General features: G+C 39.5%; 2 protein-coding genes across 2 annotated transcripts in view; one reads left to right on the top strand and one right to left on the bottom strand.

Moving 5' to 3' along the window:
- Nucleotides 1–22870, bottom strand: part of DOCK2 (dedicator of cytokinesis 2) — a 449812-nt gene that overhangs the window by 231027 nt on the left and 195915 nt on the right. The gene's annotated exons all lie outside the window — the stretch shown is intronic.
- Nucleotides 1–22870, top strand: part of INSYN2B (inhibitory synaptic factor family member 2B) — a 125266-nt gene that overhangs the window by 84706 nt on the left and 17690 nt on the right. Inside the window, exons 2-3 of the mRNA XM_074960687.1 lie at nucleotides 1577–4041; nucleotides 6726–6800. Of these exons, the coding sequence (XP_074816788.1) occupies nucleotides 2675–4041; nucleotides 6726–6800 (1442 nt within the window). The 5' untranslated portion in view covers nucleotides 1577–2674. The remainder of the gene's footprint in view (nucleotides 1–1576; nucleotides 4042–6725; nucleotides 6801–22870) is intronic.

Below are 22870 nucleotides of genomic sequence, written 5' to 3'. Positions count from 1 at the left end.
TTTTGACAATTTGAACAGAAAGTACTATCCCAATGTGGTTTAAGATATTAAATTCCAAAATAAAGTTTCAGAACAGCTCTCCCTTAACGTGTCCAGAACTGTTTTTTCCAGTAGCTTTATCATGAACAATCTGCAAAGCAAATGGATTCCTGAGATTTGTGTCCTGACGTGGAGAGATGAGGAAAGAAACTATTATCTAAGAGCAGGAGGTACAATAAAATGATCTCACTTCAGCCTTCCTGATGTTTGAAATCTGCTCAATGTGTGGGTAAATACAGAGAGTGTACAGTATGCATGTACACATGCTGCCAAAGTAAAGTATGATGTTCTTGACGTGAACCTGGTATATCACAACATACAATTTCAGCCCTGGCAGCTTGAGTGAAAGCAAATTTTAAAACGGTCATTGGTCTAGAACTGACAAAAGCCAAGTCTGGACTTCAGTTTTGTAACGTTCATTACTTGTTTCATCTGAATATTGTGGGGGAAAGAAAAGGAAAATGTTATTTTTGTGATAAATTATTGTCACTACTAATATAGTGGCTGTGGTAAATTTTCTGCCAAGCTTGGAATGTTGTGGATTTCAGGTAGATACCACAGATCAGTGGACATAGTGTACTTAAGAAAGGGTTAATGGTATGAAGTAAACATTTTTGATTATAGCTGGCAATTTATTTTATGGCTGCAGAAAAAGGGTTTTTCCCAAGGTTATAACACTTTTGTGCATACTAAACTGATCTCTATTTATAACAGAAACATTGTTTTCTGCTTATGATTACACTATTGTCCTAACAATTTTTCAGCAAGGTAAGGCTTACCGTATAACCAAAATGTTTATAGATATTTTATGAGATTGGAAAGAGAAGTGATAAAATGTAGCTTAATAGAACAGACAGATGTAGGCAAATTTCTTGCAAGAGAGACTTTATTCATAAATACCAATCATTTTATACTTCACAGGAGATAAATTTCACAAGCCTACAAAAGGTTTCACTTGCAACATTTAACTTGATCCACCATCGCTCTCTCTGGTGGATCCCAGGCTATACACATATTCACACAACTATATTTTAGATGCAGCTGAGTTGCAAAATAGAGATTCAGAATTAGATTTGAACCCTAACTTGCTCTAAGTTGAAGAGCTTCCATGTGCATTTTCCAGCTTTCTGGCCACTGCAAACATAATAAGCTCAAGCAGCCAATTTCAGATCTGGAACTAGATTTCTCCAAAGTCTTTGGAGGTCCATATCTGCGATTTCAGGTTCAGATCCATAACTAGCATAAATGTGCAATCCTGATCACACTACCAAAGGAAATAAAACTGTTTTACTGAATATATATTCTGAAAATATATTTGGTTGTGTTCCGATATTTCACAGTAGATAAATATCTATGTGCTTCACAATGTTGAATCATCATCTTTCAGTTTCCCATTTAAGACATCCCACTACAAAGTTCACATGAGTACTGCAGATGAAAAATATTTAGAGACAGCAGGAAGAGATAATAGTATTCAACAGACTTTTCAATGGTATTCAACAGTGTTCAATTGCAACTATTGTCTTTTTATTTTCAGAAAACACTTGTCTGCTATTCTGCAAATGCTGACTATCTGGTCTGGACCACTCTCCTGGGGCCAAAGTGTTTACAGATCTCATCTGAATGATACAGTCCCTCAGACATGCTCAGTCTTGTACTTGCATGAATTAGAGCAAGGACTATACATCAATTATTGAATCCTGTTTGATGCTATATATTTGCTTGGTCACAAGCCACTGGCTTTGTTTGGCTATTTGAGAAGATTAGTTTCAGCTGCTAAAGTAAAAAGATGGGACAAGAAGAAAAAACAACAGCACTGCAGGAAGAATTTCTGTTTGATATTAATGGGTATATTTCTACAGCAAAGCTATGCATCAGGAAAGCAATTGCCCAAAACAGTTATTATGCATGTTATTTACATTCTATGAAAATAAGAAATATTTAAGTGGTCCACAGTTCAAAACTTGAATCTCTTGCGGAGGGTTAACTGTTAGCTAAGTAGGCATTAGAAAAGGTGGTTGACTAATTTATCTTTGCAGTAGTTAACAGTTAACATACCTTGACTACTGTAATTTATACTTTTGTTGTAAGAGAAACCAAGATTAGTTTCAGAATGTAAACGTTAAGAATTCCAAATTCTCTCTCCATTAATGCTCTCCTTTGATTGGATATTTAAATTATTTAGGGTTAGAAGAGGCTAGAAGAGGGCCTTTAGGGTTAGAAGAGGGCCTCAGCCTCCCTGATTGAACTAACCTCATTATCCCTAGCCTGATTCTTGCTTGCACATTTATACCTCCCTCTGAAAATTTCCACTACATGCATCTGCCGAAGTGGGTATTCACTCACGAAAGCTTATGCTCCAATATGTCTGTTAGTCTATAAGGTGCCACATAACTCTTTGCCGCTTTTAAATTATTTAGTTTATCTTGGTGATTGGTCTAACTAATAATTTTCTCTGTAACAAAATATTGGTAAATGTGGGGAGAAATTGAAAGAATATCTCAAAATAGAATAGATTACCTAGAAATAGAAATAAAAACCAACAGAATGAAAAGAATTAGTTTCCTAATCAATAGTTAAAATCTTCATTTGCATCTGGGGCATAACCACCAGATTGTTCGAATGGCCTAATGAAATGGGTCGCAGAGAAACTTATTACTTGCAGGCTTCAAACTGCGATTCAATGGCCCAACAAAACAAGAAAATGCGCCCTGTATTACTCAAACGGAATAGCCTGGATTCAGTTGATTTTATGAGGCAGCCACACCACCGCAGGAGCAAATCTCAGCAAGTCCGATTCAAAGAGGATAGTACAAACAAGAAGCCAATTGGTGTCACTGAAATGGATGCTAAACCTGCCAAAGACACAACGCTCATGATTGGAAAGGCACAAATATCTAGGCACCATAACCTGCCAAACTATTCTCTCTCTTTCCCAAGGGCTCAGAAGGGGCATCGGAATATTGCTATTCAAACTTCTCCCAGCCTCAGGAAGCATTTTCCAATTTTTAAAAAGAAAAAACTGACAACAAGTAAGTCTTTAATGGAAATGCCAACTGAGCCGGAATGCTCTATCCAAGTCAACGGCAATCTTTCTGAGCAAGACATGTCTTTGGACCTCTCTTACTTAAGAATAACTAAACATTTGGAAGATGGATCTAGAAGAGCCAAGACATCCAATCAGTTATTTCAAAGAGAGTGTAAAGCACAAAGCAATGGGCCTATCCACTCAGCGTCAGATACTTCCACAATACTGGAAAAGGCAACTGTTTATACACAGGTGCCTGAATACATACATCTGACTTCTCCACAGGACAATAGCACTTCCGTTTATGCTTCAGACATGTCCATGGATTTAAATGATTCAGTACGTTCTCCTATGAGCCAATCCAATGAAAACTGTACACTGCCATCCAAATCAGGAAAACCTCCCTCCTACTTAAACAATACCAGGAACTGTAATGAAATTAATCCACATTATGACTCTTGTGAAGAAAAAAGTGTTTTGGAGTTACGTGTATCCACTAAAGACACTAGCACTAATGAAATCACTCCATTATCACCTCTGTCGAACCAGAGTTCATCCCACTGCTTTCTCAGAGATCATCAACAGCCAACAGAGCCTGAATCAGACTCTGATTGCATGGTGCTGACTAATGATAATCATGGAATAACATCATTGACCAGCAGTAATGAGTCAAAATCTATTCCCTTGTGTCACACTGAAATGGATAAAACTTCTACATGGTCATATGTTCCAGAGTATTGCAATTATTTAGAAGATTTTCACATAAAGTCCAATCTTCCAGGGAATGAAATTAAACCAGAAACCAACAAGGAGATTGGAGACATTAATCAAATTCACTTGGCACATAGTGAACTATGTGCCCTACAAGGCAAGCTGCAGTCCATAGAGGAATCTTTACACTCAAACCAGGAGAAGATTAAAGTCCTTTTGAATGTAATTCAAGACCTGGAAAAAGCCAGAGCCCTCAGTGAAGGGTATGGTTTACTTTAATATTAAAAAACTATTTTGTTAAGTAATTTATCAAAAAGTCAGAAGTGGCTGTTTGCTTTCTTTTAATCTTTGCTACTGAAAATCTTCCTTTGAAATATTTAAAAAAATGTTTGCAAAATCATATTCTCTCTACTGTTTTATAGATTTGAGCCACTCCAGAGAAAGCAAATGTCTTTACATTTTGGCATTAATTAGCACTGAACTTACAAAACATCAGATCAGTTAGGGCTTATCTATGTTGTCCATCCATCATATTTTGATTAAAAGGGGGCAAGATGCTATGTGACAAAAAAAGCATGGTTACAAATGGCACTAATTGACAGGACATATGTAGGAACATGGAACCTGAAAGCCCCTCTCGCTACTTAAGGTGGTGTCTTAAGAACAGAAATAAGGGCACCACTTGTGCCGTGAACATTCCGCAGGTTCGCTGAGACCTTCATTCTCTCTGGCTACAAATTCCAACCCACGTACATACTATATACACACCACATTAAAATCATTAACTAGAACATGTTTGAAGAAACGGCAGCAGAAGTTTTTGAATTATTGCTTTCCCTTCTGTTATTACCAATATAGAAACTAAAAGTCCATGATCCACATTAATGCTTTATATGTTATCAGTGCAATCACTGGCTCTGTCTTGCAACCATTACTCATCTGATTTAGGAATGCAAATTGTGCATTAGATTTCAGACTTCAATGGGACAAGTCTGCAACACATAAGTAACAGTGGCAGGATCAGGCACCTTACTATTAAAAATGTCAAACTAACATGTTGCGAGACATTTATATACCATTTTACAGGGTTCAGAATGTCACCAAGTTTAAACCACTGGCTCAGACTTAGAGCATATTTGCTGAGAATACATTTCAGAACTCTTTATGAAACTGACAATAGTCAGAGATGGTTTCTAGCTTTTAAAAATATGTTGCACATAATTAGTCAATCCTTTGTGCATTTAAAAAGATTAAGGATCTCTTTTTTTAAAAAAGCTACATGCATTAGCACCTGCAAAACATATTTAACTGCACACCTAATTTGCTTTCATAATTACCAATAACAAAACGCAAATAAGATAATTGCACATTTTTAAACTCATGCCATGTACATTAGCAGTATTTAATCCTTACACTAGTTACACTACAGAGGAATCCCTGCACTTCCTTTAACATTTGCAGAAGGCCCCCAGGCAGCAGGAACAGCATGGCTCTAGTGCAAAAGAAGATGGGCAGGACCTGGGTTCATGATTTGGGGCCTGAGTCTTTACAGAAAGATGCAGGGAGTGAACAAGAGAGGCGTACGTTGTAGCTGGATGACCTACTGCCAAAGAGATCCTTCTAGGGCTGTGGAGATAGCTAAGGGCATGTAGTGGTGAAACCTCCATGAAGTAGTTCTGCTAATTTTCCAGAACCTCTGAGGAGGAAGATATCTTCCCCTACACACACAACAAAAATAGAGTCTGCCCTCATTTGACAAAAGCCTTGTTGATGATTATGTATCTGAGTATTCCAGAAGGGTGCAACCTTGTAAAGTGAAATGCAGACCATTCTGCAACATTTGTTCTTCCTTTTTATTCTGTTACCACATTGTTGGAAACTGAATTACTGCAAAGCTCCTCAGCTGCCTCTGTTTCAGCATCAGTGACAGGCTTCAATCTGTCTTTCTAGAATCATTTGGTGACTGTGTTGACTATGGTAGTAAAACTGTGTCATAATTATTCCCATTGCTTTTGTGAGTAGCACCACTACTGCTGTTGAAAAGAACAGATTGAGATTAGTTCTCAGAAAAGCAATTAGAGAATCATTTTGGGAATCCTATAATCATAGACTTTTTATGCAGATAAAGCTGCCATTGACTTCAATGGATTGTACACCTGGGATGGAAGGAACCACCCAGTACGTACCTGTACAGCATGACTAAATTACTGCAGTTGTCCCCAACTCATTCTTGACAGATGACTTTCAAGCCTAGCCTTGAATATCTCCAGTGACAACAATTCTGCAACCTGCCAGCTTGTTCGTTTTGTCAGCTTTCTTAGTAGCTACAAAGAGAACTGTTTGTTTTCTTAAATTATTTTTCAAATACACAAAGAATTGTCCAACCGGTACAGGCTGAAAAAGGATAAACCAGAAAAGAACTTGTTTTTTGATACAGCCATTTATGTCAATTTGCTTTTGTGGCACTATTCAATGAGGATATTTAGCTGCCTTGCTTTTCTGTTCAAAGGAAGGGGACAAAAGAAAAAAGAAAAGGAATGGAAAAGTAGAAAGCAAAAAAAAAAAAAAAGGATATTTTGATGTACAGAAAGCATAGCAAATAGTTCAAATGTGTTCCAGTCAAAAAGTGTTCTTATAATTGAAGTGTTCTTGTAAAGGTATTTGTATAAGAGATAACAGTTGTACAAAATCACCTGCTTTCCAGAGAATCCCCTGAACACAATATCGGCACCACAGTTTAAATGAGTTTAAGGGCAGAGGTTCAAGATGATAAATTTATGTGCTTTGGTCGGTTTTAAACCAGATTCTTAGCAACAAATTTTAGTGTTACGTTTGTGATTAGGATACTTAAAATGCCTGTAAAGAGGGGTTAGTTTTATTATAAGAGTTCTAGCTTTTCAGTTCACAACTTTTTTATATAAATTACAGCAGCTATTGTCTATTGCAGGCGCAACTTCTATCGCACTGGCCAAGACCTCAACAACTGCAGCACTTGCCAGAACACCGCATGTATCATTTACAGGTACCTCCTGCTACTTGGTATAGTATGCATAGATGTCATCAGGGTACAATACAATATTTTCCTTGCACCTATAATTCTACTATTGTAAATCATTAATAAAAGAGTGGAAAGTTATTGTGTGTTGTTTTAAGGCACAGAAAGAAAGTTCTCAAGGCTGGCAGTATTTCGAAAGGTTTGGTGCTTTTAAGAAAATTAAACTCGAAACAGCCATTGACATGATATTGCCTCATTTTTCACTAGTATGCTTTGCAATTCTTTGAAGCAGTCTCTGCTGATTGGTATTTCCTTTGGGTATTCCTGTAATTAAGTTAAATCTCAGAAAAGGTGAAGAATCAATCCTCCTCCAGACTCAAGTTAGTTATAGCTGCAATTCACGTAAAAAGTAGAAAAGTACAGAACACAAGTGAGCTCACATTTCAATTCAAGGAACAATTTTCTTAGTGAGACTGCCATTTTATTTAGCTAAAATTGGTATAGCCAAGTAACTTTTCAGTGTGTTCTGGAAGCTGTACATGTGCATCAATAAAATGTGCAGGGTCATAAAGAGTATCCCACCAGCAGAGTGGGAACCTCTCTCTCGGTGCCTGGGAACTGAAGACACGTTATTTATTTGTGTGTATTACCACAGCACTTAGGAGACATGGTCATGGGCCAGGACCCCATTGTGTTAGGTATTGTATGAACACAGGAAAAAAAGATACCTCCTGACCCAAAGAGCTTGTAATCTAAGACTACAACAAGAGACAGCGGATGAATGCAGACAGATGGTGGCAGAGTACAGAGAAACAATGAGACAATATTGGTCATCACAATAGACAGTGCGATTAGCACAGCAGCTGCCTAACCACTGTCAAGTTGTTTTTTTTTGTAGGCATCACAGCAAAGAAGAGTTTTAAGAAGGAATCCAAAGGAAAATAACTGGGTACTTTTTCAGATGTTTATGAGGAGCTCCTCCCAAACATCAGGTGCAGCTTGGGAGAAATCAAAAAGTCTCTTGTTTGAAAAATTAGCAAGTGGAATATGGAGGCTGCCATCATTGGCTGATCGAGATGGGAGTGGTCATCTCAACAGTGAATGAGAGAAGACAGGTCATGAAGTCCCTTGAAACAAAAGGCAAGCAGCTTACATTTGATGCAATAGAGAAGGGGGAACTAACAGAGGGATTCAAAGAAAGGGGTGACATGGTCAAAATGACAATTTAAGAGAATTATCTTTTCAGCACCATCATTAGTGGATATGACTGGGGAAAGATTGCATTTGTTTAGACCAGACAAAAAGGTATTGCAATAATAGAGATGAGAGCCTGCATGACCGTTTTAGCGGTGCGGATGGATAGGAAAGGCGTGGTCTTAGAGATGTTATGCAGAAAGAGTTGGCAAGATTTAGATATAGCTTGGATGTGAGGACCTACAGAGAGGTCCAAATCAAAGATGACACCCAGATTATGGGCTTGAGTGACAGGCAGGGTGGTGGTGTCCACAGTGACTGAGAAAGGAGGTGGAGCGGGGTGGGGGGCAGAAGAGCTCTGTTTTAGCTCTGTTAAGCTTGAGCTGACAGCTAGAAATCCATGAGGAGATGGCAAGGAGGAAGACCAAGTTTTTAGTTCGATCAGAAAGGCCGGTCTGGAACAGAAAAGTAGATCTGTCACTCCTCAGCACAAAGATGGTGGTTGAATTTGCATTTACGGATGAGATTATCCACAGAGAAGGTGTAGAGGGAGAAAGGGGAACAAGGACAGAGCCAAAAAAAGTTGTGGGGGATGAGGAGGATCTTCTAAGGGACAGGCTGAAGGAGCAATTAGAGAGATAAAAGGAGAACCAGGAGAGGTCAGTCACAGAAGCAAAGGGAAGACAAGTTTTCAAGCAAAGGAACAATCTATGGTGTTGAACGCAGTTGACACGTCAAGGAAGATGAGAATACAGTATTGGTTCTGACCTTTGGCTAGGAAGTGGGGGGAAGGTCACGATATATTTTGTTTATTTTCTCTTGGAAGAAATTGGTGAGATTCTGTGCAGAAAGAGGAGTGGAGCCAGGAGGAGGGGAGGATTGGAGGAGCAAGTCAACGATTGCAAAAAAGCAGCTAGAACTGCCAGGTGGAATGCAAAATTAACTCCCTTAGTGCAGCAAGATTAGCATTAAACATGCCTACTTTAAACTCTGATAGTGTTATTACAATATATAGCCAATAACTAGGCTCCTAGTTCTAAAGTGATAGGTGGAACGTAAATAATGCACCAGATATTGTGATCTCTGTGGTATATCAGTATAGAATCTGACAAGGGATTGTGTGAAATTGCTGGCAAGGGTGGAATTGGAGAGAGCATGTTTGTTCAAAACCAGAGGTTTGGGATGTGTGGGGAGGGTGTTCTTTGGTTTTTGTTTGTTTGTTTGTTTTTAACTTCAATAGGAATTGAAATGAAAGTCAGTCTGGTATAGTTTGTGTTACTATTTGTATATTTAATTGAATAAAATTTTGGTTTTGTTTGTTTTTCCAGTTATTTTCTACTGTTTCAGAAATGTAATGCTGCAAGATTTAGTCCTGGAATTATTTGGCAGTTCTAAAGATAGAAGCTTTTGTCATTCACAAGGGCAGGTTGCTCCTGGGGTGTGGGTTTGTTGTGAAGTGGAAGTTTGGCAATGGGTTTCAGCAGCTGAGATGACAGAAAAAGGTTTCACCAACTGAGGACTGGGTGTTGGAAGATGTCAGGAAAGATTCAAATAATTTGTCAATAATGGATGATATTTTTCCTGTCTCCCCAAAACTTCGGGATGTTTTTATTATCTCCATTTCTTTACAGACCACAGTGGCCTTACTCTAAGCTTCACTCATATCTCATAATCCTCATACAGCAATGGGCCCAAAGCACACTCTCCCATTTGCTAAGTCACAAAAAATACCTGTCATGCCCATTCAGTGAGCAGCCCACCAATGGGATTCAATCATGTTTTCCTAGACAGATCTCTCATCTTGTATAAAGCTCAAGTAGATCCCCAAAACTGTAAAATGTCAACAAATCAGCCAAACACCGCAAAAGAAAGCAAACTAAGATTTCAGAGTGTCAAGGTTCCTCCCCCACTCTGAACTCTAGGGTACAGATGTGGGGACCTGCATGAAAAACATCCTAAGCTTATCTTTACCAGCTTAGGTCAAAACTTCCCCAAGGTACAAAATATTCCACCCTTTTGTCCTTGGATTGGCCGCTACCACCACCAAACAAATACTGGTTACTGGGGAAGAGCTGTTTGGACACGTCTTTCCCCCCAAAATACTTCCCAAAACCTTGCACCCCACTTCCTGGACAAGGTTTGGTAAAAAGCCTCACCAATTTGCCTAGGTGACTACAGACCCAGACCCTTGGATCTTAAGAGCAATGAACAATCCTCCCAACACTTGCACCCCTCCTTTCCAGGGAAATGTTGGATAAAAAGCCTCACCAATTTGCATAGGTGACCACAGACCCAAACCCTTGGATCTGAGAACAATGAAAAAGCATTCAGTTTTCTTCCAAGAAGACTTTTAATAGAAATAGAAGTAAATAGAAATAAAAAAAAAATCCCCCCTGTAAAGTCAGGATGGTAGATACCTTACAGGGTAATTAGATTCAAAACATAGAGAACCCCTCTAGGCAAAACCTTAAGTTACAAAAAAGATACACAGACAGAAATAGTTACTCTATTCAGCACAATTCTTTTCTCAGCCATTTAAAGAAATCATAATCTAACATGTACCTAGCTAGATTACTTACTAAAAGTTCTAAGGCTTCATTCCTGGTCTATCCCCGGCAAAGACAAAATATAGACAGACCCACAGACCCTTTGTTTCTCTCCCTCCTCCCAGCTTTTGAAAGTATCTGGTCTCCTCATTGGTCATTTTGGTCAGGTGCCAGCGAGGTTACCTTTAGCTTCTTAACCCTTTACAGGTGAGAGGAGATTTCCTCTGGCCAGGAGGGATTTTAAAGGGGTTTACCCTTCCCTTTATATTTATGACACAGAGTAACAGCTGTGTTAGTCTGTATTCGCAAAAAGAAAAGGAGTACTTGTGGCACCTTAGAGACTAACCAATTTATTTGAGCATGAGCTTTCGTGAGCTACAGCTCACTTCATCGGATGCATACTGTGGAAACTGCAGAAGACATTATATACACAGAGACCATGAAACAATACCTCCACCCACCCCACTCTCCTGCTGGTAATAGCTTATCTAAAGTGATCATCAAGTTGGGCCATTTCCAGCACAAATCCAGGTTTTCTCACCCTCCGCCCCCCCCCCCACACACACACACACAAACAAACTCACTCTCCTGCTGGTAACAGCCCATCCAAAGTGACCACTCTATTTACAATGTGTATGATAATCAAGGTGGGCCATTTCCAGCACAAATCCAGGTTTTCTCACCCCCCCCCCAAAAAAAACCACACACACACACAAACTCACTCTCCTGCTGGTAATAGCTTATCCAAAGTGACCACTCTCCCCTACAATGTGCATGATAATCAAGGTGGGCCATTTCCAGCACAATGACCAATGAGGAGACAAGCGCATCCGATGAAGTGAGCTGTAGCTCACGAAAGCTCATGCTCAAATAAATTGGTTAGTCTCTAAGGTACTAGAAAAAGAAAAGTACTCCTTTTCTTTTCACCCTACAATGTGCATGATAATCAAGGTGGGCCATTTCCAGCACAAATCCAGGTTTTCTCACCCCCCCCCCCACACACACACACAAACTCACTCTCGGGCTGGCAATAGCTCATCCAAACTGACCACTCTCCTTACAATGTGTATGATAATCAAGGTGGACCATTTCCAGCATAAATCCAAGTTTAACCAGAATGTCTGGGGGGGGGTAGGAAAAAACAAGGGGAAACAGGCTACCTTGCATAATGACTTAGCCACTCCCAGTCTCTATTTAAGCCTAAATTAATAGTATCCAATTTGCAAATGAATTCCAATTCAGCAGTTTCTCACTGGAGTCTGGATTTGAAGTTTTTTTGTTGTAAGATAGCGACCTTCATGTCTGTGATTCATGACCAGAGAGATTGAAGTGTTCTCCGACTGGTTTATGAATGTTATAATTCTTGACATCTGATTTGTGTCCATTTATTCTTTTACGTAGAGACTGTCCAGTTTGACCAATGTACATGGCAGAGGGGCATTGCTGGCACATGATGGCATATATCACATTGGTGGATGTGCGGGTGAACGAGCCTCTGATAGTGTGGCTGATGTTATTAGGCCCTGTGATGGTGTCCCCTGAATAGATATGTGGGCACAGTTGGCAACGGGCTTTGTTGCAAGGATAGGTTCCTGGGTTAGTGGTTCTGTTGTGTGGTATGTGGTTGTTGGTGAGTATTTGCTTCAGGTTGGGGGGCTGTCTGTAGGCAAGGACTGGCCTGTCTCCCAAGATCTGTGAGAGTGTTCGGTCATCCTTCAGGATAGGATGTAGATCCTTAATAATGCGTTGGAGGGGTTTTAGTTGGGGGCTGAAGGTGATGGCTAGTGGCGTTCTGTTATTTTCTTTGTTAGGCCTGTCCTGTAGTAGGTGACTTCTGGGAACTCTTCTGGCTCTATCAATCTGTTTCTTCACTTCCGCAGGTGGGTATTGTAGTTGTAAGAATGCTTGATAGAGCTCTTGTAGGTGTTTGTCTGAGGGGTTGGAGCAAATGTGATACAACCGCATTTGCTCCAACCCCTCAGACAGAGACAAACACCTACAAACTAAGATTTGCGTCTCTACTGTCTAACTATTGAAAGCTACTTTTGAGCTATTCATAACTCTTCATGTAAAAGTAACTTATTGGAGAAAAAGGCAGGTTGGGCCCATAAGCACTCAGACAGAAAGAAACTGGGGGAACAAGGTATTTATACCCCAGTTGTGTGAAATGTAGAGCTCATGGGACTTGTTCACACACCTTACCTCCCAACTCAAAAAGGTTATCTGGCTCCCTGGCTAGTCATGTGGTTCATACAGTTCTGTGCTCTGAGGTGGTAACTCTAAGGCATGGAGTAAGTTCTCTCACTGGCATACACGTGGAGCTACATATGTGATCCCTCTGTGCACCAATAGGCATAAGAATTATTAGTCACATGGTACACAGTATAAAACCTGAATTATCTAAAGGTCTCTAGGGAAACAAAACTTTAGGAAGATGATACTCTGTAAAGTCAGTGACTCAGCCTACCAACTCAGTTATAAGCATGTCAGCTCCTTGTTTCAATTTATCCTGGTTTCCTTTTGTCTACACTTAAGTCATGTTGACATAGCTGTGTCAGGGGTGTGAAGAAAACAGCCAGCCAGCGTAGATGCAGCTACGTTGACTGAAGTAGGCTTCTGTCGATGTAGCTCATGTTGTTCGGAGAGGTCGTGTTCTTACACTGACAGAAAAACTCCTTCTATCATAGTAGGCTGCGTATAAATTAGGAGGTCTATGCCAACATACCTATGCCAGCACAGGCTCCACAGCGTAGACAAAACCTATGTTAGCATTACATGTGGGATGAGTTTGCCACATTATCTACAATATACCTTTTAAAAAAGAAAGCTGACACATACATTTCCCACCAAACTCCATGCTTTCTGGTTCTAAACAAGAAAACTTATTCATCTTGTTCATTTTTCAGTCTTCTTTCAGCATAAAATACAATGCCACTATACACATTTCTTCTCATATTTTGAGAATAATTAACAAAACTTTCAGCGATCTATAACCTTGACGTGCTGATTATTTATTAACATTGGTCTTTGAAATCCTGCATGTGAAACTGAGGTTTTATTCATATTTTTCCTCATTATTATTCAAAACTACACTACTGCCTGCTACCTACATTCCAATGCTCAAATAATTAGGAGAGGAAGACAATTAATTTGATGAAAGAAAATAAAGATTAAAACAACATTACATAACAGCAATGGTACTGATGAGAACCGTCATTTTACATTTCAAATTATAGTAAGGCTTATATGATATACTTGTAAGCATGTCTAATAAGCTAATGAACAAGAGAAGAGACTTCCTTGCGCTTTTAGTTAAGCAATCAGCTGCATTGTGATAAATTGCTATGGTGAATTTCACACTGAACATAGTGTGCAGAAATATGACTGAATATATGTCTCTGTATTCATGTGTTGCAATCACTAAACCAACATTACAAGCTTATTACTCAATTATTCTCAGGAGGCTATACAAGGTAAGGTAAACATAATATTTTTGTAAGAATTCCATGTTGTAGCATTCATGCAGGGTTCATGCACTAGGCAACATTCAGGCCACACCCGGAGTGTTATATAGAAGCAGGGCACACACGGCTCCTCTCAAGGGCATGAACCTTGAAATCTCGCCCAAATGACATAAACCGTAAAAAGCCTCCCAAAACTGGGCTCAAGGCCCAAAAGCAAAAAATGCAATAAATAAATATTAATAAATAAGAATATTAAATAAAGCCAGTGTATTCCTTTTATCTGTTGGAGTATGTAATGCGCAGGAGGAAAAAAAAAAGAGGATGGAAAGCTGACAGGCGGGCCAGCCCGTCGGCAGACCAGCCTGCTTGCTTGCTTAAAGCCTTGTTCTGTCTTGTATTTAAACCGCAACACCATGTCCTAGAGAGTATCAAAAATATCTTTAAGAGTAGATGATATATTACACACACAGGCTAGGCTACAGGTAAGTACCCACTTCCAGTAAGACCCTCAGCTCCATTCCTCCCCAGTGTAGATCTTCTATTGGCCTCTTAATATGTCTGGTAAATGTTCTTTATTCTTGTCTGAGTACAAGCTTGATACCACAGACCACACCTTGCCTGCACATCCTGCCTAGGGTAAGCTGCCTGAGTGGCTTTTTTCTTCCTTTTCTGAGAGATGTCCGTGGATGATGTTGAGCTCTTGCTCATTTTCCCAAGGGCTCTCTCATGGATGGTACCATGGGAAGGGGTTCTATTCTGTCACTTTTGCATAAAAAGTAGGTAAGGCCACTGGGGGATAAAGTTAAAATCTCAATATGCAGGTGACTATCACATCTATGACTTTTGCTGGACCCAGTGGCGCTGACTCTCTACTTTCCCAGGTCCTGGTCAAGATACTGGAACAGTCTAGGGTGGCTATAGCTGAAATCAGGCAAGAACAAAGTGATGTGAATAATTACAGGGAAATAACTTGAAGAAAAGGGAGAGGTTCCTGTTTACCCCAAGTATTAGAGAGGTTCACACGTAGTCAAAGCAGGATGATGGGCACATGTTTAAGACACTGGACCCAACAGTCTAGTAACCAAAATCAAAGCCCTATACAAGTCTATTTCAGATACCAGCTCTCTATCTTTCCCCAGTCCTCTCCCTAAGTAAGCGAGGTGAGGGGATGAGCATTTATTTTGTGGACAGGGTTCTCTCCCCCCATATTTATTAACATGCTATGAAGCATTTTCTAATTTTGTAGGTACCACTCAGTGACTGTTGCATTGGGTGCACTTTATAATCTGAAATTAAACAAACGACTAGGAAAATATGCATATTTGAAACCTGCTATTTTCCTCCCATAGTTCTTACATAGCTAAGCCTTCCTTAATCACCGTATTTTTAATTAAATTATGACTTCAGTGACATCAAATGCTAATAAGGAAGCCAACAAACTACCTGAACAAATAAATGCCTTTCATTAATCCAAAATAGATTGAAAGTTTTATAATTTGCTTATCAAATCTTAACAGAAAGTGTTCTCTGATATGAAACAGCCAAGATCAAACTTATCTTGTTCACTCACCTTCTTGCTAAAGTCCCATTGTATTCAACTGAGAAATTAACATACTGAATGAAAAAAGCACCTTACCAACTTCCGCCAGCAAAATGGTTTTCTACAAGAGATACCTTAGGACTGCATTACCTTCAGGCAGTAAGATGTCTTAGGTATCTCCACCACCCAGTAAGATTGCCTTCACAATCAAGCCTTCTAGAGGTGACGTATGTTGAAAGGCCATCATAATAAATCTTTGGTTTGAAAGAGAAAATAGATCATACAGAGCCACTCTTGAGAGGTACTCAGAGCCTCAACTCCTACTGAAATTGCAGCGCATTCTCTGACCTTGCTCAAACTCCCTCCCCCGATGGTCTAATTCTGCAAGGTGTCAAGCACTCTCAAATCCCTGGATCTTGCAGATGCAGGGAAACATGCAAGTTCACAGAGACCCTGTCAAGGTTGATTCCCCACTCTGGCACTTTGAGTGCAGAACGTGGGGGCCCGCAAAGATTTTAAAAATTAATACTGGCCACTCCAGGCTGGTATTAAACTCCGAAGGTCACATCTTCTCTCTGACCTTGGATGGGTAGATGCTGCCACCACCGAAGTACAACCCACCCCCCCTTCCCCTTTTGTGAACCCAGGAAGGAACACTCAGGAATTCCTTCCTATGGGGTACCCTCAAGCCCTTTCACCCCCCTTCTCGGGAAGAGCTGAGAAAAAAACAAAGGACATTAGTTATTGCCACCAGCTAATTAAACAACATATGCACAAACCTCTTAAGGACACAAAAATCCAATCCTGTTCTTTAAAAAGGTAAACTTTAATAAACCCAAAAGGAAAGGAAATACATTTGGAACTTAGGCTTTTTGCTAGATCTTAAAGAAACAATTACAAAAATTAAGCATCAAGATAGCTCTCTTGAGGTTCACCTTAAAATTACAAACAAAACAAAAGCATCTGGGGTTAGCACAGAGGAGTCCACAAGCCAATAAAAAAATAAAAGAAATAACCCTAATTGCGTCTTTTTAGACGATCCCTAATTTACTTACATTTCTGGGGTTTCAGATAAGCAATCTTTAGGTATGATCTGATGATTTTTCATACCTGGCTTAAAGCTTCTCACAGCATAACTATTCCCGGTTCCCCTCTTTTCCAGAGAACACCACAACATAGACAAAGGGAAGTTTTCCCCCAGTTTTAAAAATTTCTAACCCTACCAATGGCTCTTTTGGTCAGGTGCCCACTCCTTTCTTTTTACCTATGGGCTTGTTAACCCTTTATAGGTAAAACAAGTAGAGAACCACCACCAAGAGGGATTCCACAGCCAACAGGCTAGATGGGTGTCCACAAAAGGGAGACCAATGACAGAAATCTGAAATTAAAGAAGCAAAGAGAAAACGTAGCATAACTAGTCCAACTAACAACTTGAAAAGATTATACAGAAGTTTGAGACCATGGGGCCACCAGCGATCTTCTTACCAAATGTCAAATACAAAAATGAAAGGAAACAAGTGTATCTTGGCAGCAGCCTTCCATTTCCATGTGGATAAGAACTGTTTGTACACCCAATGCCATTTGTACTGCAGAGGACAAATGAAACAGCCCCTTCTTATCCATGCGCCAGATATAACATGTCCTAGTGGGTGGCTCCTGAATTTTAGTTGTTCTACTGCCTTACTCTGTGACCTCAGGCAAAATCATTTAAATTATCTATGCCTCAGTTTTCCCATCTGCAAAATGGGAATGATCATACTTAGTTATTTTGCAAGGGCATTCCCAGGATCAATTGATTAATGTAGTCAAACTAAGTGCTAAGCAGAACCCACACTAAGCAAAAATAGAAAAAGCTATCTGACAGCTGGCAATTTAGAGTAGGTCTTGGAGATGCCAGAAAAGCTTTAAAAACAAAAACTTCATTTTGCTAATTTATATTTTATATCGCAGTTTCCATTATTAGTTGCAACTAATTAAGCCACTGAACAACAAATTAAAACATGACAACACATGCTTTTTGAAATCTCTCTAATAGATAATGTGTCTTATTAAATTCAAGCTTCAGAATATTAAATAAATGAGTAATACGTAACCCTTGCACACCCCCTCACTACTATAATTTTGACTTGGCCCATGTTGGTTCATCTTCAGCAGTGCTGATCCCAAGGGCCTTATGAGTACTGTGGGTATGTCCACACTGGAATCGGACTGCAGCGCTGTTTAATTGCAGTGTAGATTTCTGGGCTCAGGTTGGTGCCCGGGCTCTAGGATCCAGCAAGGTGGGAGAGTCCCAGAGCTCAGGCTGCAGGCCAAGCCGGAACATCTACAGCCAACTGTCCCCCAGTCTGAGTCCCACTGGCCTGAGTCAGCTGGCACGGGCCAGCTGTGGATATCTAATTGCAATGTACACAAAATGTAAGAAATTATGGGTGGAAGATTTAGTTTTAAACATCTGAAAAATAAGGTATTGATATGGGCATTAATTAGAGAAGTGAGTACAGGGTAAATTTAGACTAAGGAGACTATGGGTATGTCTATACTACCTGCCGGATCGGCAGGCAGCTATCGATCCAGCGAGGGTCGATTTATCGTGTCTAGTCTAGACACGATAAATCGACCCCCGAATACTCTCCCATCAACTCCGGTACTCCACCTTGGCAAGAGGCACAGGAGCAGTCGACGGGGGAGCGTCAGCAGTTGACTCACGGCAGTGAAGACACCACAGTGAGTAAATCTAAGTGTGTTGACTTCAGCTACGTTACATTATTCACGTAGCTGAAGTTGCATATCTTAGATCGATCCTCCCCGCCCAGTGTAGACCTGGCTTTTAAGATTGGTGTTTTCATGCTTGCCTTTTGCACTGCTCTTTTTTGAAAGGACATGAAACCTTCACTACAGGGACTTTGTGGCTAGCAAGGATAACACTAATTTACTCCATCCACCTACCAATTTACTCTCTTTTCTCTGCTCAAAATGAGGCAAAACCTGAGCTGTGAATTTGACCCTCTGAAAATACATTTCTGATGTATTTTGAAAATACTTTAAGACTTAAAAACAACAACAACAACAAAACTGTCTATACATACCAGTGAAGTATAGTGTTATGCTTCAAAACTGTCTTATGGCTCAAAGTTATTACAGAATGTGAATTTCTTTAAAAAGGTAGTTATGAAGAGAATGTGTATCCTGTAAGATTATCTACAGTACTTTAAATTATTACACTGATTAATAAAATCTAAGCATTAAAAATAAAATTACTGCCATGTATTTTTTCTAATGTGAATGTTGCTTACTGCAAGAATCTTCACTAAGTATTTTGTCTGCGATGTGTAGAACTTACTCCATATGTATAGATAAATATAACCTATTAACATAAAATAACTTCAATTATCTAAAAGATATAGACACAACCTTCAAATAAGAGATTTAATATTGCTCTCCCTTACCAAACACAATTTGTATTCTGTCTATTATTTTAAATATGAAATGAAAAGAAACAAATAGGCTGGGCTGCCATAGGATTTCAAAGTAAGATATGAAAATGTAAAATGAATTTTCCTGAGAATGTGCACGTGAGTTTTGGCTTTTTGTTTGTTTTTTGTGTCTACTACTATCACATATCAAGAAGCACAGAATAAGCCAGTTATTTTTGCTCAGTTCAACCATATGTAGTAGCAGGCTGGCTCTAACATTCATAAGTCAGGCAATTTTTATATCAATCCTCCATGTTTTATTGTAGCATTTTTCAAAATCTATTTTTATCTAGGAACTGAGTTAACAGCAGATTAACAATTCTCCAAATGAAATGCCTATCCTAGTAGGAAAAAATTAACTTTCACATTTTTCTTTTGTGCAAAACTCTTGATTCACAGGAGTAAGCATCCCTTAAAGCTAAGAAATATATTGTAGGGTTATTTTTGTTTAGCTTGCTGCTCATTGATTAGACTACTAGAGGATCTAGTCATTAATCAGAGAATTAAGTTTGAAAGGAATAAATATTTGGAAACAGCTATAGATACAATATAGGAAAAGAGCAAATCAATTTAATTGAAGTACTTACAAATATTCCAGAGTTTGAAAATTTTGCATGACTACTAATCCATAAATTTAAGGAAAGCAAATTTGTTAAAACCAGCACAAAGTGCAGGGTTTTGGTTTTGCTTTTTGTCTGTTTGTTTGGTTTTTTTGTAAGAGCCAACTCTTCCCTGAAGTTAAAAACTCATTACAGCACAAAATATTTGCCTGCTGAGGGCTGAAAGTAGTACAGTTCATTACAGTTATTAGCATATTAAAATATCAGCATTATCGTGATGGTCAGCTTACATAATCAGCACGTCTTCAAGAATACTAATGTTTTCTATGCCAAATTGTACTACAAGGAAAATGAAAGTTCTCTCTCTTTTCTTTAATTCATTTATTTCCATTGCCACCAAGACCCAAAGGGCTAATCCAATAGTCATAGGTGCTCGTACATGAATTAAAACATTACATAGAAAAACAAACCCAGTCCAATGAGCTCAGCTCCTGAATTAAATGCAACCATACCATCAGAGCAGCACAATGAATGAACCCCCCATTCTACCTATGGTATATTCCTGCTACAGCTTCATCCCTCTCCAAACACCTAGGACACCCAACAAAAAATATTGCATTGAAGATTAGCTTCTCGGACTACATTCCTTTCAATACATCTTTTGTCATTGGATGTATTTTTAAACTATTCATTGTTTTCAGGACTGATCATCATGTAAGCTTCTCCAGTCCACTGTAGCAGAATTTAAACCTTGCTGTATTGCAAAGACAGGCATGATGGTTTTGAAGTTATGTCATGTTTATTTATGGCCATAGCAAATCTGCAATTCTCTAAGGGCTAATCAAAATGCAGATGCGCTCTGGAAAGTGATGAACTTGCCAGTCAGATATGTGAAGAGTGGTGCCGATGGAAATTACGCTGCATAAATAATGAACAAAACTTAATTAGAAGCATATTTCAGGGAAACCTTTCCCATCAGTTCAAAAAATCTAGCATATTTCAGGGGCTGTAACTGCTCCAGAAACATTTGCATTAGCTATTTAAAACAATCCTTTCAATAATACCTTTGATTTATTGGTTATGAATTGGATCTAAAAAATTCCACTGTTTTGCGCCATCTATGCACATTGATACGTGAGGCCTATTGATTAACACATTGCAGTAGGCTCAACCAATATCTTCACGGAATTGTAAAAAGGTTGCCTTTAGTTCAAGAAATCTGATAGAACACTAATTTCATGCCCTTTTAACATCCTTCACTTTCTAGAATTGTTTATAATTTAATTTAAGTGTACTGCATATCCATAAACTCCCCAAATTCTCTTGATAACGTTTTCTGAAAAGCATTTCTATTACACAACAGTTTATAAATTCCACACACAAATTTGGTATTGTATGCAGTGAGTAACTCATTCTTTAGTGTACCAAGCATACTGCTAAATTCATTGCTTATTCAGTTGCGAAGTACTAGGACTCCTGATTACCAAATTGATATTTATCAGCTTCAAAGTGCTTTACAGACAACTCATTAATCCTCAACAACTCTCCTGCAAGGCAGGAACATATTACCCCCCTGTGCACATGGGAAAGAATTGCACAGAGAAGTCATGCAACTTGCCCAAGGCCACAGAGGAAGTCTAAGCACCATAGTTCAGGGCAACTGCACTTGTTTTCCCCCTCCATGGTCCCCCAAGTGTACCCATGCCAGGCTCCTGGCTTCTCAACTGTCACCTCCCTTGGGTGGAGACCTGCATCTCTCCTCCTCCCAACTGGGGTTTCTCCAGGCTGCACACTTCCCTGCTTACACAATGATATTCCCAGCAAGCCAGACTACCTAGAAGGCAAGTGTATTTGCTTTGCTTTCTCTTCAGAAGCTGTAAAAAGCATGATCGCCTGCAGGCATAATTTACCACACATCCCTTCCAAGCAAGTACAACAAGCATAACAGAGAAAACATATTAAAAACGATACAAGAACCTACAAATTAAAAACAAGAACCTACATAGCACACTAAAAAGCTTACCATATATATAACCCATCAGTCTCATGGTGCCTCAGTAAGCCAAAGTCCTTCCAAACCTTCCCAGAAAGGACTGGGTCCCACCCCCTCTTGGGCAGAAGATCCTATCTGTTTGCTGGATCAGAAAGAAGGTCCTGAGTCAGTTTAAACTCAGGCTATTTATTCAAAAGTCTTTTCTTTGTCTGATGGTTTCTGGAGAATCCAGTATATGTGAGTGTCTCCAGGTGGTGGTACTGGTCTTGAGTGAATTTGCCTGATCACCCCTGCCCCCACAGAATTCCATACAATCCCTGGCCCACAAAGATACATAAACTGAATATAGTAAGATCTCCCAAAGATATTGCAGAAAATTGCCATTTCTGTCACACTAAGATATTATCTCACCCACTTTGTCACACTAAGAAGAGTCCATTTGGTTCCCAATCCTATTATCATGCCTCTCTTATAGAAAAGGGAAAAAAGTCTCAGAGGTTGCTGAGCTCCAAGAATTTATGCAGGGCTCCTGGGCTCTATAGCACTGGAGGCTGTTCCCTATGCTGAAATAAGAGTAATCCTTCACCTGTAGCCATGAGAATGCAAAATTGGGCATTATGCAGTACAGCTCCTTCCTAAGGGCCAACTATGAGGCTCATCCCCACCTGATCATCTTACGCAACAAAGCAGCTCTTAGTAATTATGTTACAGATGCTTGCAGTGAGGAAGGGAGGGCAGTAGCAGAATGCCGGATATTGTTTTTCCTTCTTTGCATTAGAGTAGTGCCTACGTGCCCCAACTATACATACAGTAAGAGAGAGTTCCTGCCCTGAACAGCTTCCAATATAGAGAGACAGAACAGATGGAAGGTGGGCATCTCTTTCCAATATCCTTCTCAAGGAGATATCTCATTATGGGGGGGGGGGGGATTAGAGAAAAGCAATCAAAGCAATCCAAAACTATTGTACTATCCTGGGATAACTTTCCTTTTCAGAAATCTGAAAGACCAACACCCCTCTCTCTTTCTGCGGTACAAACTATGCACACTATATGCAATCTGTAGGTACAATATGCATGTTTTACCCTTTTTAATTGCTGACATATTGAGCCTCTGCTCAGTAAACCTTGCTTCACATATTAGTCTACTTTTCCCTTGGTGAACCTCACCTATCCTGGGTCTTCCCAAAGCAATACAATGAGTTACTGCCAGTGGAATGGCTTCCATTACATATGTTTGAGTGGTCCCCTGAATCCATCTGTGTAGCTCTTCTCAAGTCCATCCAAGTCATGATTATGGCGGTGATTATGTTGACTGGTACTGGGATAA

This window comes from Natator depressus, chromosome 8, assembly GCF_965152275.1.
Source record: "Natator depressus isolate rNatDep1 chromosome 8, rNatDep2.hap1, whole genome shotgun sequence".
In the NCBI taxonomy this organism is placed as follows: Eukaryota; Metazoa; Chordata; order Testudines; family Cheloniidae; genus Natator; species Natator depressus.
This window is presented reverse-complemented; position numbering and strand designations above follow the sequence as displayed.